The sequence below is a fragment of the Miscanthus floridulus genome, chromosome 11 (genome assembly GCF_019320115.1).
Source record: "Miscanthus floridulus cultivar M001 chromosome 11, ASM1932011v1, whole genome shotgun sequence".
Taxonomy (NCBI): Eukaryota; Viridiplantae; Streptophyta; class Magnoliopsida; order Poales; family Poaceae; genus Miscanthus; species Miscanthus floridulus.
The window spans coordinates 93,484,321-93,501,959 of NC_089590.1; the positions used below are offsets into that span (position 1 = coordinate 93,484,321).

Consider the following 17,639-nt stretch of genomic DNA (forward strand, 5'->3'; position numbering starts at 1 on the left):
ACGAATTGGGTACGCACGTTGAGGATAGTCACTAAGTTGTGGACTTAGTGTAGATCCCGCAGTAGCAACTATGGTGCTACCTTGTGTATGGCCAATAGAAATGCTGATTAATGGTAGTTATCTTGTGAAAGAATGTAGACCGTATGTTTCAATTTGTGATGTTGGGTACGCGCATTGAGGATAGTCACTAAGAATTTAGTGTAGATCCCACAGTAGCAACTATGACGCTACCTTATGTATGGCTAACAAACAAATATAGAACATGTGTGTTATACATTAATGAGGAAAATACACATAAAATTTTGCATCCAAGTTTTAAAGCGCTTAGAGCTTTGGTAAAAAACACAAATGGGCTTAAATTAAAATGATCAATTATAAAATAAATAAATAAATTGCAAGATCATGGTCATTACGAAGGGTATTTGTTTATCGGATTTGCCATATAATGAGGCAAATATTTTGAACAATACCATAAGCGGATATTTTACAATGGTAAAACATCACAGGTACAATTATTGTCAAAGTCAGTGACCTCAACATAACAGTACTATTTTTTCCAGCACAGAAGAATTTACTAGAGACATCAAATAGTCATATGCGAATTCATGCTGAAAATCAAATGATAACATGCCAGCCGAGTCAAATGAAAACAAAAATTCTTTCCATACTCGGCATGGCCCATCATGCGTACAGGCACAATGGGAAAATAGAAAGTGCAGGGTGTTGATCTCCAGTCGGTTGGCTGGCAATTAGAGTTACGTATCTCTAATGTTGCAGCCGATGCGAGCCACCGCCGCCGTTTCCGATTTCTCCGCTGCGCCGCCACCGTCGCCGATTCGCAGGGGGTGCTGCCCTTGGGAGCAGCCGCTAGGCGCTGCAGCCAGCCAGGCGAGATGCTACTACGGGCTTGTATACTGCCACTGCCGGCTGCAAGGAGCCGGCCACCGCCACGAAGGGGCCCGGATTGGGTTGGCCGTCGTCGCGTGCCCGAGCATGGCGGAGCCGCCGTAGCCGAATTGGGCGAGGCGTCGCGGGCACCCGGCCACCAATGCCACCAGGCGAACGGGGCATGGCCGCGTGCACGAAGCCGTGCAGGAGCAGCAGGCCGCGCGGGCGCCTCTGCCGGGAAGACCTGGCCGCCTTCCGTCGGGGGCCGCGAGCGAGGAGGCCGTGCAGGGCGCTGGGGGCCGCGTGGGCTGCCTGACGGGGAGCAGCCGGCCGCGGAGTCGCCAGGCACGGGCGTTGCCACCCGGGCGCACAGGAGCGCGGGCACCATCGTCGATGGGCAGGCACGCCGTCGGTCAGGATCAACCACAACAGCATACGTGCAGAGCAGATCGACCGCAAAAATACCTCTTGCGAAGGGTGCAGAAACGCAACCAACAGGAAGGTAAACATCAACGACGAACTTGTTGTAGATGGTTCTGACCGGATTGTTGAATTCTTTCTATGTCCACTTGCGTCGGATCCATGCTAGGGACTCCGATTCATGCGTTGCTTTTCTCGAATGGTGATGGTACAGAGGCATACGACATGCCTCCGCTGTTCTCCTTCCTCTTGTTCTTGAGAGGAAAGCGCTGATAACGTGTTAAAGCGCGAACGTAAATGAATAAGATTTAGGAGAACTATTGTTTTTATTGATTTCGAAAATATATTTATAAGTGGAGGAGTGTCACGAAGGGACACGACTGTTCTCAAAAGACATGTTCTTTGAAATTAAAATTAACTGTATAATCATATCTATTAATCATGTGCTCGATTGATGAGATCACTCGTGAAGAGACGCCTGTTCGTTTGTACACGTCGGTTCGCGTATAAGCGTCCTTTTCACGACACCAACCAGAAGCAACTCGCGCGGAAAGAGACGCGGGAGGCGGCGCAGGCCGATCATTGTTAACCTTAATCCACTCATCCCATCCGCACGATCCGGCTCGCTCGTTGCTGTCGCGGCGCCTCTGCCGATTGGTGGCTGTTGCGAGCTGGCGCGGAGCCGGAGGGCGGCGGCTTTGGTGGTGGCCTGGTGGGAGCACCAGGAACCTTCGTCATCCATCACCGAGGCACCCTCCCACCAGGAACCTTCGTCATCCATCACCGAGGCACCCACGAGGCGAAGGCTCGTTTACCCGCCGAAAGGGTGAACCGTGGTCCGTGGCCAAACGCAGTTCCTTCAGAGGCCCGTCTCTTTCCAGAAACCAACGTGGTTTTGACGTCTCTCGGCTCCCGGCACCGCAGTGGTCAGACCTGTAAAAAAGATAACGCCCTGCCCTGGCCCTCCTCCACCAGCTCTCGGCTCCCGGCACCGCAGTGGTCAGACCCGTTAAAAAGATGAGCCTTCTACCTGTGCTATTATAAAAGTTCGAAATGATCTACGTACCATTGAAATTTTGAAAAGCTCCTCAGTACCCTTGCCCGAAGTTTCTTTTACCTACGTGCCACTTTCGTTAGTTTTCCTTGTAACAGCAGTTAACGTCTAGCGGAAAAGACGATTTTGCCCTCAGTTATAGAATGCATCAAAATTTTCATTCTTTCTTCAGGTGCCACTGTAACTTCCTGTGATTCAAAAAACTTCACTTTTTTCTCTGTACCATTATGAAAAAAAATCATGGTAACAGCTTGTACGTGTGCATGTGAAAAACTTTAATAATTATAATAAATTCGAAATGCATCCAAAATATTTGATAATTGCGACAACCACAATAAGTATTTAAACTAAACACATTCAGACATAAACGAGGTCCAAATTTATCATGACGTGCATAGTCTTCATACACTCTCTTCTAACTGATATTGACTTTCCAATCATCCTTCATTCATCTCCTAAGTTGTTTGGCCCAAACAGTTGGGTCCTCAGCTAACCAATCCTTAATCTTCTCATGAACCCAAAACTTGGTAGCACCCTTCACTTTTCCACTCCTACTACTTTGACAAACATAAGGAGAATGGTTCGCCTTGACCTACAAAGTTCAGTTTCAATCAGACTAAAATAAATTCAGAAATATGAACAAAGTTCAGTTTCAATCAGACTAAAATAAATTCGGTACCCAGACCTATCCGGCAGCCAAGCAACTCGCAGGCTGCGTCCCCGCCGTCTTTTTTCCTGCATGAGGCTGAGACGGTCGCCGCCCATTTTTCGGTGCATGAATGGCGCCTGCATGCCAGATGTTTTTGTGCAGCTTATTGGCGTGATTTTATTTTCCGTGCATCTTTTATGTCCGTGATTTGAGTCCAGGCCCTTTTGGTGAGGATAAATGGACTTTGTTCATATTTCTGAATTTATTTTAGTCTGATTGAAACTGAACTTTGTAGGTCAAGGCGAACCATTCTCCTTATGTTTGTCAAAGTAGTAGGAGTGGGAAAGTGAAGGGTGCTACCAAGTTTTGGGTTCATGAGAAGATTAAGGATTGGTTAGCTGAGGACCTAACTGTTCGGGCCAAACAACTTAGGAGAAGAATGAAGGATGATTGGAAAGTCAATATCAGTTAGAAGAGAGTGTATGATGACTATGCACGTCATGATAAATTTGGACCTCGTTTATGTCTGAACGTGTTTAGTTTAAATACTTATTGTGGTTGTCGCAATTATCAAATATTTTGGATGCATTTCGAATTTATTATAATTATTAAAGTTTTTCACATGCACACGTACAAGCTATTACCATGATTTTTTCATAATGGTACAGAGAAAAAAGTGAAGTTTTTTGAATCACAGGAAGTTACAGTGGCACCTGAGGAAAGAATGAAAATTTTGATGCATTCTATAACTGAGGGCAAAATCGTCTTTTCCGCTGGACGTTAACTGGTGTTACAAGGAAAACTAACGAAAGTGGCATGTAGGTAAAAGAAACTTCGGGCAAGGGTACTGAGGAGCTTTTCAAAATTTCAATGGTACACAGATCATTTCGAACTTTTATAATGGTACACAGGTAAAAAGCTCTAAAAAGATAACGCCCTGCCCTGGCCCTCCTCCACCACCTACACGCGACAGGCGAGCCCTCGATTCAATTTTAAAAAGAGCACAGAGCCCTCGCCCGCCGCCGCCGGGGCGGACGAGCCGTGGGAAATTGAAGCGGAGGAGGAGAGAAAAAAAAAAGGAGACGAGGGAGTGAGAGATGCTGCAGGTGGAGGAGGCGCTGGCGGCGGTGCTGTCCGCGGCGGCGGGCCACGCGGCGCCGCGCGCCGTGCCGCTGCACGACGCGCTCGGGCTCGTCCTCGCGGAGGACGTCCGCGCGCCCGACCCGCTCCCTCCCTTCCGCGCCTCCATCAAGGTCAGCTCGCACGGCCTTCCCTTGCTTCCTTCCCATCCGCAACCCCTCCTCCTCTCTTCGCCGTCCGTTCCGTCCCGTTCCGCCGATATCGGACTACTGACGAAAACCGTCGGCCCCCTTCCCCTTTCAGGATGGATACGCCGTCGTTGCCGCCGACGGGCCAGGGGAGTACCCGGTGGTCACGGAGTCGAGGGCGGGCTACGACGCCCTCGGCGTGGTCGTCGCCCCCGGCACGGTCGCCTACGTCACCACCGGAGGTGAGGCCGCGCCTCCGCCTTGTCCCTTTGCGTGTCCTGGCCGGCTGAGCGATAGACTGTGGTTGCTGGCGCAGGGCCGATTCCCGATGGCGCCGACGCCGTCGTGCAAGTGGAGGACACCGAACAGGTCCCCGTCGGAGCGGATGGGGCCATGGGGGTTAGGATTCTGGCGCGGGCCGCCGAGGGGCAGGACATCCGCAATGTGGTATGCAAAGTCTGCTCACTGCACGGTGACTAGAGTTTCTGACTGTAGTGTGCTAGGATTCCGTTGTTGGAAGCAACCACCTTCCTGCAGTCATCCACCCTGCTCAGCAGTGTATACAGTTCTTTCTCCAGAGAACTCGACACTGTTCAATTTACTGTGGAATTCACTTGCTTTTGCACATTGCTTAAATGTAAGTTGCACTTGCTGATTTAGTAATTCAAATAACGGACAGGGATGTGACATAGAGAAGGATTCGATAGTGCTTAACTCTGGCGAGCATATAGGTCCTGCAGAAATTGGGCTACTTGCAACAGTGGGTGTAACCACTGTCAAGGTGAATTACACTTCCAGTTAGCGTGGTTCATTATACAAAAGAACAACAATTGCAATGCAGCATTCTGAATTTGCAATTGCAGGTGTACCCTCGACCAACCATCGCTGTATTCTCCACAGGGGATGAGCTAGTGCAGCCAGCCACTGCCACCCTCAGTCGTGGTCAGGTTATTTCTGCTCTTCCATGATGTTTGCATCCTTCACTCTTCTTTGCGTTTGGTATTCTCAGAAATGATTGATCCTCCCTTCTTGAAACTAAAATTGCAGATTCGTGATTCCAACCGAGCCATGCTTCTAGCTGCTGCTGTTCAGCAGAAATGCAAAGTGGTTGACCTGGGTATTGCAGAAGACACTGAAGAAAGTCTCAAGGAGCATATGGATGCAGCTTTGCGTTCTGATGCTGATATAATCATTACTTCTGGTGGTATTTCCATGGGCGACAGAGATCTTGTCAAACCCTGCCTGGCAAAGATGGGTAAAATTCACTTTGAGAAGGTACCTTTGAAACCGTTTGATGCTTTCAAAGATCTATTCTGTACCATCTAGTTATTAGGCAGTACATAATCAACAGCCAGGGATACAGATTAAACATTTCATTTTATGATCTTGTTCTTTTCATGTCTTCTCACCTATTAGACCTGTTATCTTTGGAGAAATAATCCTTCTGAACTCAACATCGTGATCCTTGTCCTTTCTCAGAATGATTTTAATAGTTCACTGCTTGTATCATATACAGATCAGGATGAAACCAGGAAAGCCATTAACATTCGCTGAGATCACCACACAAGACACGTCAAAGCCATCTAAAACAGTCCTTGCATTTGGTTTGCCTGGAAATCCAGTGAGCTGTATGGTTTGCTTCAATCTTTTTGTTGTTCCTGCAATTCGTCTCCTCTCTGGCTGGTCAAATCCTAATCTGCAAAGGTAGTAATCCTCGTTGCTATGATTGTTGTCAGTTTTGTTGTCACCTTACACTATTCAGCATATTTCTTATAAGTCTATATCCACAGGGTGCATGTACGCCTATCACATCCTTTAAGAGCAGACCCACATCGTACAGAGTTTCACCGTGCAGTAATTAGATGGGTGCTTGATGATGGATCTGGTCGACCTGGGTAAGAGCTATATTATAACTCATGCTATTTTACAACAATGTATTTGGTATTTTGACACCAGGCAATGTTAACATTTATTTGTTATGGGCTTGTGGCAGTTTTGTTGCTGAGAGCACTGGCCATCAGGCTAGTAGCCGCCTCCTTAGTATGAAATCGGCTAATGCTCTGCTGGAAGTACCATCGACTGGACAGATGTTGGCAGCTGGGACATCAATCCAAGCTATAATTATTTCAGACATAATAACTTCTCCTTCAGATAAACTGCCTTCTCCTTCAAATCCACATTCATCTCATTTTGGTCCATCTGCAAAAAGTATCTCTGCAGATGTTTCTCAGATTGCATCTTCACAGGACGGTGAAGTTAAAGTTGCAATTCTGACTGTAAGTGACACTGTTTCATCAGGTGTTGGCCCTGATAGGAGGTACTTATCTAAGCTGGTCACCTTTTTCTTCGTAATGCCCAATAGAAATGCCATAGGCCATAGCCATACTATTGCTTTTGATTTATGTTTATAGTATGTCGAAAAGAACCAAATTTTAAAGTGCATGCACCCTGATACACCTATTTGCCTTGAGCTGCAAATGGGTCACTTCATGGTGCAAAATGAAAGAGTCTGATTACTGGTTTTCTTCACATAAGATAGTGATGAAGTCCAGTAACAACTCCACATTTCACATATTTTTTATTTGCTCTAGAGATCAAAGCAGTTTATTAGTATATATTTCGTTCTACTTCTTTGTGGTGCACACCACACATTTTTAGAAGTTAAAAGCAACTTATACCAGTTTTATTTCTTCTCTTTCGATGGTACCTGTAGTGGCCCAAGAGCTGTATCTGTAGTGAATTCTTCATCAGAAAAACTGGGTGGTGCAACTGTGGTTGCCACTGCAGTTGTTCCTGATGAAGTGGACAAGATCAAGGGCATTCTGGTACAATGGAGTGATATTGACCATGTTAACCTCATTCTGACATTAGGTAACATGATCTTATTCTTCAGGTTAATAGTGTTGCACATTACTTGTTTCCTACTCACATGAGCTACTTATTGGTGATGATGCACATCATGCAGGAGGAACTGGCTTCACACCCCGAGATGTCACACCAGAAGCAACAAAATCGGTGATACAGAAAGAAGCGCCTGGTCTCACATTTGTTATGCTTCAAGAAAGTTTGAAGGTAATGGTGGCATCTGTTACATCTTACATATGCTGAATGTTTTGCATTTTTAGATCACGAGCTGAATGTTTGCACGGATGAATGACTGATAAAAGCTAGCCATACAAATTGAAACAGTTATCCATTACAGTTGAATGTTTCAAATTCTTAAGAAACATTATAGTTAATCGTTCTCTGGTGAACTTCGCTTGTAATGAGATCTTATTATCTGTACTTGCTCTGAACTGTTCTTTGTGGCGCAGGTTACACCATTCGCAATGCTATCCCGGGCCACAGCTGGAATCAGAGGATCGACACTTGTACGTACTAATACTCTCACAACAACAACAAAAAAAGGTATTGGTCAATTTCTTGCATCTGGACCTCCTAATCGCTGATCATGGGTGTCTGTAATGTTTTCCAGATAATCAACATGCCTGGCAACCCAAATGCTGTGGCGGAGTGCCTGGAAGCACTCCTCCCGGCGCTCAAGCACGCCCTGAAACAGATCAAGGGTGACAAGAGGGAGAAGCACCCTCGTCACACCCCACACGCCACCGCAGCGCCTGTGGACCAGTGGGAGCGGAGCTTCAGAGCCGCATCAGCTGGTAGTGGCAGGGGGTGCTCGTGCGATCCCTGAGGCTGTCTCCGAGACCCATTGCGGAACCTAAACCTAAAATAGATCTCCAACACAATATCTATAGTCTCCAATAGAGTATTTATATGGAAGACTCATTTTGGATGCTATGAGAAGCATAACCTAAATCTGAGTATCCTCTCTTCTGGAAACCCATTTGCAGAAATGATTGTCTTTTGGGTCTTGTTGGAGAAGACAAAAAAATAAGTATTGAACCATTTGTCTGTAGCGCTATCCAATGACTAATGAGTCTTATATTTTAGGTCGCGGTTGTTGGAGACCGTCTCAGGGCCCTGATCGACTGAGATACCCATTAGAGTGGGGAAAAGATGATACTTCCGCTGTTCCTCCGTGCTCCAGGCACCCCGTCCAGCTTGATGTGAAGTTTTGATCTTGTTTGTCGTGATGTTATATGAAGATGCTGGAGTCCAGCTTGAAAACTAGCTGTTGATCGCGAACTTCTTTCACTGCGCTCCAAATAATGTACAATATGGTTCCAGTTTCATTGACTGGCCGTTGATGTTTTGCCTTCACGGTTTCACCTGTTGCTGCGCGCGGTTTCTTTTCCTTTTCATGGCGGCAATTCGTGTGGCGTCTTGCCATAACAGCCTTACCTTGCTAGAAAGAAATATTCAGAGAACGGGAATTGATTTAGACATAAATAGGATGATTGGTTTAAGGAATGAGTTAGTCTACTATTTTCTTACTCTTTACTCTTTTTTTTTTATGAAATGGAATGAGTTGATCCATCATTACCCCATTCATCACAAGGTAATAATTAGTACTAATACGAGGAATGGAGCTATTTTACCAAATTTCAGGAATGGACTCAATGACCTTATCTAGAATATAGTGATCATTCAAACCAAACATCCTAAAAATGTACAAGCCACTGTTTCAGCAAGTGTAAGTTCGTGAGAAATGCTGGCTGGCCCTGAATTCAGAACAAGACCGCCTTGATCTAGCCGAGCTTCAGTCCGCCAAACAGGTTGCGCAATACTATATTTTAGCACGAGGTGAAGGAGAAGAGACATATCCCAAAGCTGTGATGTTGCTGTTGACTGTTGAGATGGATGTCCAGCGCAGGCGGGAGAAGTTGCAGGATTGGAATGCTATAGCTTTATAGTATGACCTCGTGGGTTTCACAGATCGGATCTCTCGCATCGACAAAGGAAGGGTAGCTGCTGGGTAGGCCAACGAAACAGAGAATCAGATGGTGTATGCTAGATCAGATGCTGGAGACGTATGGCTGCCTTAGTGCCCTGGAGGCTGTCTTCGGTTATTTCAGAGGAATGCCTAGGCATAATGTCCATGTCTTCTATCTCCTTTTGACCTGAGTTCTCGATCTCGACCGCCTCTTCCTGCAATGAGTAGACACAGTTAAGTGTAACTCAGTTACTGTACAAGTTCGCCAACAAATAGAGGATTCCAGATTTAAAGGAATCAGCTGGTGCAGACAATTGAGGATCCCAGATTTGAAGAAATCAGCAGTTTCCGTCCAGAATACCCAAGAGTCCAAGATAAGTACAGTTGAATCTAAAACAACTGAACTGAAAATTTTCCTGCAGGCTACAAAATTTACGATGTGCAATTTTGAGCTTACCCAGGACAAATTGTGCAGAAAATGTCTATGATTTCTCAAGATGACACGGAAGTTCTGGGATTACTATAAAATATCACATTTCATAAACAAGGTTCCTAGTAAGATCGGAACAATGTTTTTTTATAGAAATGTGCTGTCAAGATACCTAAGATTCGATTTTATTCTTAAATTCCTTACTACTTGTTTTGTTTGCAGCTAAGCTAATTTCCCATAACCAGCCACAGCAAGATTGATAGCTAATCTAATTTCTATCCTAAATCTGAAAGCAAATAGAAACTCATGATGAACCATCAGCACAAGTAATAGTATAATGGCGAAGGAATAACTGATTAATCTCTTACCTGTCAGCAGATGAATAAGGCGAATGCCTGCGGTGAGAATGCTTGCTATGTGGAGACCGCGAAATTCGTCTAGAGATGAAACATAATACTAAATGGGTAAGTTTAAGGATAAGAGGTATATGAACCTGATGTTTCTTCACACAGAAGATACCTGCATGCTCATATCAAATTCACAAAGTGTACAATAAACAATTTCTATGTGATTCAACAACTTGCCATCGCATATCCAATAAAGAAGAGCAGTGCGTTCAAATTAGTACTCCCTCCGTTCCAAATTATAAGCCGCTTTGACTTTTTTGGTACATCTATTTTGCTATGCATCTAGATAAAATAATATGTCTACATACATAGCAAAATGGATGAACCAAAAAAGTCAAAACGACCTTATAATTTGGAACGGAGGGAGTATATAGCAGAAACCCGCATTACCAGTTACCACCTTAACATGAACATGAACCCCATTCTTTAATGAGTAGAGCTGAAGACAAGAACATCTAGAATGGATCGCTCTATTCATAATAAAAAGCATAAAAAAGCTAGTGATGTATTCTTTTAATCTAGCTGACTAGAACAACTTATGCCAACCATAAACATATTTATCTGTATGAATACTAGGGCTATCTAAATTCAAAATTCTCTCAATCCAAGAATAATTCCTAGCATAGTATTATAGAGAAAGGGCATGAATAGGGTACCTGTTTCTAGATTTTGGGGGTGAAGGTGACATGCTGGTTCTATGGGAATGATACTTTCTGCAGCAGAAAATGGTAATGAACTACTCACCAGAACAGGAGTGAAACTAATACATGCGAAATATCGTTATGAGTGATGGTACCTCTTTTTCACACTATCAGAAGGCTCGTCACTCGAAACACTCCCTCGAACATGTGAGCTCTCCTTTCTAGTACGACTTCTCCCCCTCGGTGATCGTGACCGTGAACTTCTGTTGTTATGACTTGTCATCTGCCTGGATATGTCGTCGTTTTCATATTTTCCTTTTCCCCCTCTTCTCTCAGTAGTATCTCTGTGTCTCTCTCTATCCATTGGAAAATCCTTCCGATCTCCCTTTGCACCATCATGCTTAGAGTTACCTCTGGAATGTGGCTCCCTTGTATCGGATTCATGCTTTGCAGCCCTACCAGAACCTTTTCCCTCCTTGAAGCTACTCCTTTTGTCAATACTTCCATACATGCTGTATTTGTCATCGTTGTTATATTTTTCTGCTCTAGAATATTCGAGTTCTTTTGTATGATCGGTCTTCACCTCATTAACAAAGTCTTCTTTGCTGCTTTTTTCTAAATGCCTGTGACTGCTTTCCAAATCATTGTGCTTTTCAGCATTATTGCCAGAAGAGGTTTTTCTGTTTTGGATATCTACCTCTGCATACCTATGTGCCTTCTCATCCATTCTGTCAACTGCACCCTTTGACTCAGTATGAGTTTTGGCCTTGAAACGAAACTCTCCATTCTCTGTATCACGAATATGCTTTTGTTCAGGATCTGCATTTGCACTCCTTCGGAAGTTTTGGTTATTAGATTTAAGATCTTCCCCTGATGGAGCACTTCCAAGTGAAGAATTCTGTTCATTATGATTCCCATTTCTCTTTCCAAGAGTGCTTTTATCACCTAAAATTGTATCATGCATCTAAGTTAATAATTCTGGAAAGCAATACGACGTGAGTATTTGGTTGCAGCTTACCTTCAATATTTACAGCACCAGCATTAGCTTTAGAAGATAAATTTGATATTGGTATCTTATCCTTGCCATCAGCGTCAGCATTGTCGTCATCGCCATCATCATCATCTGAATCATAATTAGCCAGGCCAACAAGAGCACCTTTAGGGGAGCTTAACCCAGCACTATCTTTATGATCAGTGCTATTGGTTGACTTAGCAGGGAGAACAACTTTAGCCGAGGTCTTGGTTCTTGATCCTCCCAGACCAGGCTCCTTTGATCCGAAAACACCAGTGGGTTCATTGGCTGCACCAGCGACAATAGTCAGCAAAGTAAAATGTCTATTTAATATTATAATTCATCCAAATTCACTCACATTCAGCAGAGTCATCTTCATTCAGAACTTTTGTTGCGATCTCATCAAAAAGATCATCAGTAACCTGCCAGTGATGAAAAAAGGGTAAGAAATCGAACACTCAGAAATAACCTTGCACCTCTTGGACAGATACATACAATAATGTAAACAGTAAACATGATGATCAAGTAAAGAATAAAACCTTCAAAAGGACTTCAGTCAACACACGCTTAATTTCCTTGTTGATCGCTGCCATTCGAGCTGCTTCAATTTCATCCTGCAAATGATTTATGTATGAGCATAATGATTTAAATAAGGACCATGTTGATACTCAAGTTGAAAATGTCCAGGAAAAAAATGTCAACATGCTGTTCAACGACATGTTCTACTTATTCTGCAATGCAAGAAAATAGCAAAGTTTATTCTTGTTTCAATCAGTGCTGTTGCTCATGATAGGTTTTCCAATAACTGGCATATGGACACAGCATCTCTGTACGACATAAATGAGTCACTGTATAACAAGAGTTTACATGCCCTCAATATAGGTTTTTTAAAGCAAGCCTCCAGCTCTAGTCCAATAGTCCTACCTGCTGATATTATCTAGAAAGCTAGTTGACTACTATTAACAATGATATTAAATTTTTTCCGTATCTTCATTTAGAGTTTAGAGTCCCCCCCAGGCCCCAACACATGCACACACTATTAAGATTACTAACTTGGGCGTGTTAACCTCTCCTCATGTCCTCGAATATAAACTGGAAGGATGCTATTTGGTTGATCTCGTATGCAACATACAAAGACAGTATCAATAGTGTGACAGTTAAGAGCTGTAATTAAAATAGCAAATGGCACCTCATCATCTTCATCGTCTTCAGTGGATTTAGCCGAATCATTACTTTTGCTGTCACTTTGGTCAGGTCTTCCTATTGTTTGTTCTGCATCATTAGCTTCCATGGAATTTAAGTTTTCTGAGTATTGCGCTGAAGCACTCAGTGGTGCCGATTTTTTCTTTAAAAGTTCCTCCCGAAGCCAGTTAGGTACTGGATGCTGGTACAGAATGCAACAGGAACAGTTCAAAGTTAAACAATTGAAAAAATTGGGAAAGGAAGCACATAGCAGGAAAAAGTGGAGGCATACTTTCTTTGATTTTTCTGCAACACTAAAAGGAGTGTTTGGATCTGTAGGGAACACTTCTGTTACACTACCAACACCAAATGCTGCAGGTGGGACATAACTAGAACTAGATGCTGCTCCAAAAAGTGGTGCAACATGCACAGAAGGATCCATCTGTAGGTTCAAAAGAGTATAATAGCTCGTGTAAGGGGACTTAACAGAATAAGTCAATAATTCAAACAGGTGTACAAACCTGTGCTGTTTGTGGTGGCACAGGAGCTCGAGGCAGGAACCCTACTGTAGCAGACGGAGCCCATGAATGTGTAGATGTTGCAGCTACATCATGATTAGATGCTAGTGTTGGAGCAGCTGGGATATTGGAATTGACATTTATATGTACTGCTAAATCAGGAGCTTTCCTACTGTTAAATTCCAAAGGTTGGTCACTTGGATCAACTGGCTGTTTTTCATGCCCAAAAGGAGGCTGTTCTGCCAAGGGAACAACAGGCATACTAGGGGGAGCCTGTGGGAATCCACCTTGAACAGGCGAGGTGGTTGGAAATGACTGTGCTTGAGAGTTTGGATATTGAAGCATATTATTCCCATTACCTATTATTATTACATGGTAAAGTCAAAGTCAGAATTTTCTTTACAAAAAATATTACTCATCATGAGCATTGTAGTTTATGTAAGACAAACAAATGAGTTCAACTCTATATAGAAGAAAAGGATGAATGCTCAAATACATTGTAGAAGTGATCATTTAAAGAAATGTACATTTCTGCCCTTTATTTTACAGTAAAAGAACACCATTAATGAACTATATTGCACCAGTGAATTTTTTTCTTATTTTCAGCATTAAGGACTAATATGTGTCAGTAATGAAGAGATTCGTCAACATCTCAATACATTTAACCACTAATATGTGTCTTCCCTCCTCCATTTGATAGAGGCAAACACAATAGATATAACCAATGGTGCTTCAAATGGGACGTAATGAGTACTCACAATAGGTACTGCTAACTAAGTATCACAGAGATAGGTTAAGTGTACCAGACTTTCTATTCTAAAATAAATGATGCCCTAGATTTAAAGTCTTTCCACAATTGAATCTGGCAACATACCCAAGAGTAACCAGCCTATTATTATTCAGGCTGCACAAACAAATTAAATTGCCAAGCAAGGCATACCTGGAGCAGAAGAATAATTATAAGATACCTCCTGCTCATAGGTGGACGGAAATGAACCAAAGTTCTTTGCTGGAGACACCATTGGACCTCTATCTGCAATATAATCTTCAGCTCCGTTCTGAAACTTACACACCCACAAGTAAAATATATAGATCAAGGGCAATAAGATACTTTACCTAATAAATGGTTTGTTTCTCTCTGTTGACCTGTCATTGGAAACGGCACATGATCATTACTTGATTGAGCTACTGGTGGGTGCAAAGGTTCTGTAACTTCTGTTTGCAGACCAGCTGGTTGCTGATACTGATCATGGTAACCATTATGATGACCTTCAGTTCTACTTGTGGATATGGCATGCTGTTGAATCTGGTGGTTTCCCGTGACAGATTTAGCAGCAACCCATGCCTTAGCCTTTGTAGCCCAATCTTCCTCATTGCCATGACCTTCCATTTTTTTTATTTTTAAGGAAATAGAGAAACTATCATCATAACTAACAATTGATTTATTGGTGAAAGAGATTTATTCTGCTTCAAAAGTCTCTCTAAAGTTGATTGTACTATAGTAAATCTTATGCTATGTTTAATAAAGTTTATATTTCATTGAGAGTAGCCTAAATGGATTTAACGACAAAGGCTCCCAAATGAACAACTGGTCCATTGATGAACAAGAAAACATTTTACTTTAGTAAAAACAAAGTATCGCACCAAAAATTACCAATAACCGATTATGTAAGAAAGCACTCATAAGTGCTAAGAAAATAAAAGTGATGTCGAGAATACGCAAAACCAATCAATTAATATTGATTTATCAACAAATAGTTCTCAACAGAATATTATACAGAAAGGGGATTACATGACAGTAAATGTGTTAGGCTTAATAATTTTAAAGGAAACATCTCATGCGCAGTCACTAATACATCACAAATAGCGGTAGCACACCAATCAAGTGGTGCAAAGAAATTTCCAACTAAGACTAAACTTTAATAACAACCAGTATTAACATGGCCATGATGGATATATATTTGCAGCTTCAGTAATGTGTTATACAGTAGCCAGAACCTATTGAGAACTTGTGTTTTCACGAACAAGGTTGAAATGCGTGTATAATATAACCTTTAGCCAAAAAAACTCCCATATCCATAAGCGTTAGGATAGGTCATAGGATGTTTAGTAGAAATGCCACAACATAGTGTATCAGTAATTCAGTATAAATACAAGCAATGACGTCATGGTTATTATAAACTAAACTCAATGTGATTTGCAAAATTATATATGAAAGAAGCAGAGGTTCATATAATATTGGCAAACCTTGGTATCCATGATTCTGAGCCCATGAGTGATTGGTCCAAGCCTGCAAAATAAGCAACACCCAGCATTGAACTTTATGTTCCATGAAAGTTTAGAGCAAACAAGCAAATGAAGGTCACCTCACTCAAAGAAGAAAAGTTTAGATCCACATCAATAGTAACCGGTAAAGCCGCGGAAAATTGAAAGGCTGATAGCAAAATCATTCCATCTACCGTTGTGTACAATCATATCAATGCCAAACTGTGCCCAGCCATTAAGCCATACCATGATTGAATTGTATGGAAACATAAGCTTACATCCGAATTACCACACGCCCATTGTGCTGAGCACTAGAAGTGAAACCCCCTTCCCATTAACCTAACACACAAAGCCACACCTACTCACAAACCCTAGTGCAAAACCAGCTACATATTGCCCCCCAAAAGGACGCCAATGCATCGCTAGCCATTCGAAACGCATACAAGGGTAAACCCAACGTACCTGCCCAGGCGGCGGAGGAGGGTAGCTAGGCGGCGGGTGCTGTCCGGCGCCGTGATGAGGGGGCCAGGGGTTCCCAGGCGGCGGGGGCGGCTGCTGCTGCATCGCCATGGGCGGGGGTGGCGGTTGGTACGCGTAGGGCTGCTGCTGCGGCGGCGGCGGATGGTTCTGGTGCTGCAGGTCGGGGGGCGGGCCCCACTGGTGGTGGTGCTGCGGAGGGTAGGGGTGTCCGGGGTGGGCAGGAGGGTACGGAGGTGGGGGCGCCGGGTACCAGTGGGCACTCGGGTGGGAGGGGTGAGGTGGCGGCGGCGGTGCATCGCCGGCGCCGGTGAAGCGTCGCTGGTGCTGGTACGCGTCCATGGAGGCGTACTGGCGGAGGCGGAGGCGGAGAGGCTTGGGCTTGGGGCCTGTGGGGAGGGGGAGGTGGATTTTTCGGGAGAATTAACTTTTTACTATTATAACAATGGCACCTCCTCACTTTAACGGCTGGCGATACGAATTTAGCACACAATAAAGGAAGGAGATAATTGCCACTTTTGCACTCGTGGTATGCCAGCGCGTCAGTCCAGATGGGATCCGAGGTAGCATGGGAGTGGCAAATGACCGCGGCTGCCCCTGCCCTCTCTTTCGTCTTCTTCCTTAAAATCCCCTGCATTCTCAAAAAAAAAAAAAAGAAGACGATGGTGGACATAGTGGCCGCTCGGGACCCGAACGGGAGCTTGCCGGTGCGGGCGTGCTCGGCACCGACGACGAGGGCGAGCTCTACTCGTGCTGTACGCACACGCAAGGCCTTGGCAGAGGCGAGCACGGCCTCTACTCGAGCTCCAGCCATGGGGGAGGGGCGAGCTCGGACCTGGCGGCCATGGCGAGCGCAGCACGGCCGCGGGCGAGCTCGGCCCCGGCGCCCATGGTGAGCTCGACGCCGGTGGCCATGGGGAGCTCGGCCCCAGTCATGGCGAGCTCGTCCCCCGACGCAGGCTGCCCCGACAAGCTCATCCCCGGCACAAACTGCCCCAGCGAGGTCAGCCCCAGTGTCCAAGGCGCGAGCGAGCTCGGTCCTGGCGGCCATGGCGAGAGTAGCACGACCGTGGGCGAGCTCGGCCCCGGCTGCCCCGACGAGCTCGTCCCCGGCACAGACTGCCCCAGCGAGGCCAGCCCCAGTGTCCAAGGCGCGAGCGAGCTCGGTCCTGGCGGCCATGGCGAGAGTAGCACGGGCGCGGGCGAGCTCGGCCCGGTCATGGCGAGCTCGTCCCCCGACGCAGGCTGCCCCGACGAGCTCGTCCCCGGCACTGTCGCGGGCGAGCTCGGTCCTGGCGGCCATTGCGAGCGCAGCACTATCGCGGGCGAGCTCGGCCCTGGCGGCCATGGGGAGCGACGCAGACTGCCCCGGTGAGCTCGGCCCTAGTTGCCATGGCGAGCTCGGCGTCGATGGCCATGGGGAGCTCGCCCCGGCCATGACGCAGCAGAGGGCAGGGGCAGCCGCGGTCATTTGCCACCCCATGCTGCCTCGGATCCCACCTGGACTGACGCGCTAGCGTGCCACGAGTGTAAAAGTGGCAATTCTGTATCTCTTCTCTTCGTTACGTGCCAAATTCGTATTGCCAGCCATTAA

At 45.1% G+C, this 17,639-nt stretch overlaps 2 protein-coding genes across 2 annotated transcripts; one reads left to right on the plus strand and one right to left on the minus strand.

Moving 5' to 3' along the window:
* The first annotated feature begins 4,010 nt into the window (after positions 1-4,010).
* Positions 4,011-8,472, plus strand: LOC136492644 (molybdopterin biosynthesis protein CNX1-like). Its single transcript, XM_066488632.1, has 13 exons — positions 4,011-4,264; positions 4,395-4,521; positions 4,596-4,726; positions 4,959-5,060; positions 5,143-5,226; positions 5,327-5,554; positions 5,796-5,983; positions 6,070-6,174; positions 6,273-6,596; positions 6,993-7,150; positions 7,245-7,351; positions 7,594-7,650; positions 7,755-8,472. The coding sequence occupies exons 1-13, from the start codon at positions 4,109-4,111 to the stop codon at positions 7,968-7,970; spliced, it is 1,983 nt and encodes a 660-aa protein (XP_066344729.1). The 5' UTR covers positions 4,011-4,108; the 3' UTR covers positions 7,971-8,472.
* Positions 8,473-8,782: 310 nt separating this feature from the next.
* On the minus strand, positions 8,783-16,455 carry LOC136492643 (uncharacterized). Its single transcript, XM_066488631.1, has 14 exons — positions 16,031-16,455; positions 15,551-15,593; positions 14,420-14,686; positions 14,244-14,336; positions 13,307-13,662; positions 13,078-13,227; positions 12,793-12,987; positions 12,143-12,217; positions 11,962-12,025; positions 11,610-11,891; positions 10,747-11,536; positions 10,607-10,663; positions 9,912-9,980; positions 8,783-9,328 (listed from the first exon to the last, which is right to left on the minus strand). Exons 1-14 carry the CDS (start codon positions 16,385-16,387, stop codon positions 9,286-9,288), a joined length of 2,841 nt encoding a protein of 946 aa, XP_066344728.1. The 5' UTR covers positions 16,388-16,455; the 3' UTR covers positions 8,783-9,285.
* Positions 16,456-17,639: the final 1,184 nt, after the last annotated feature.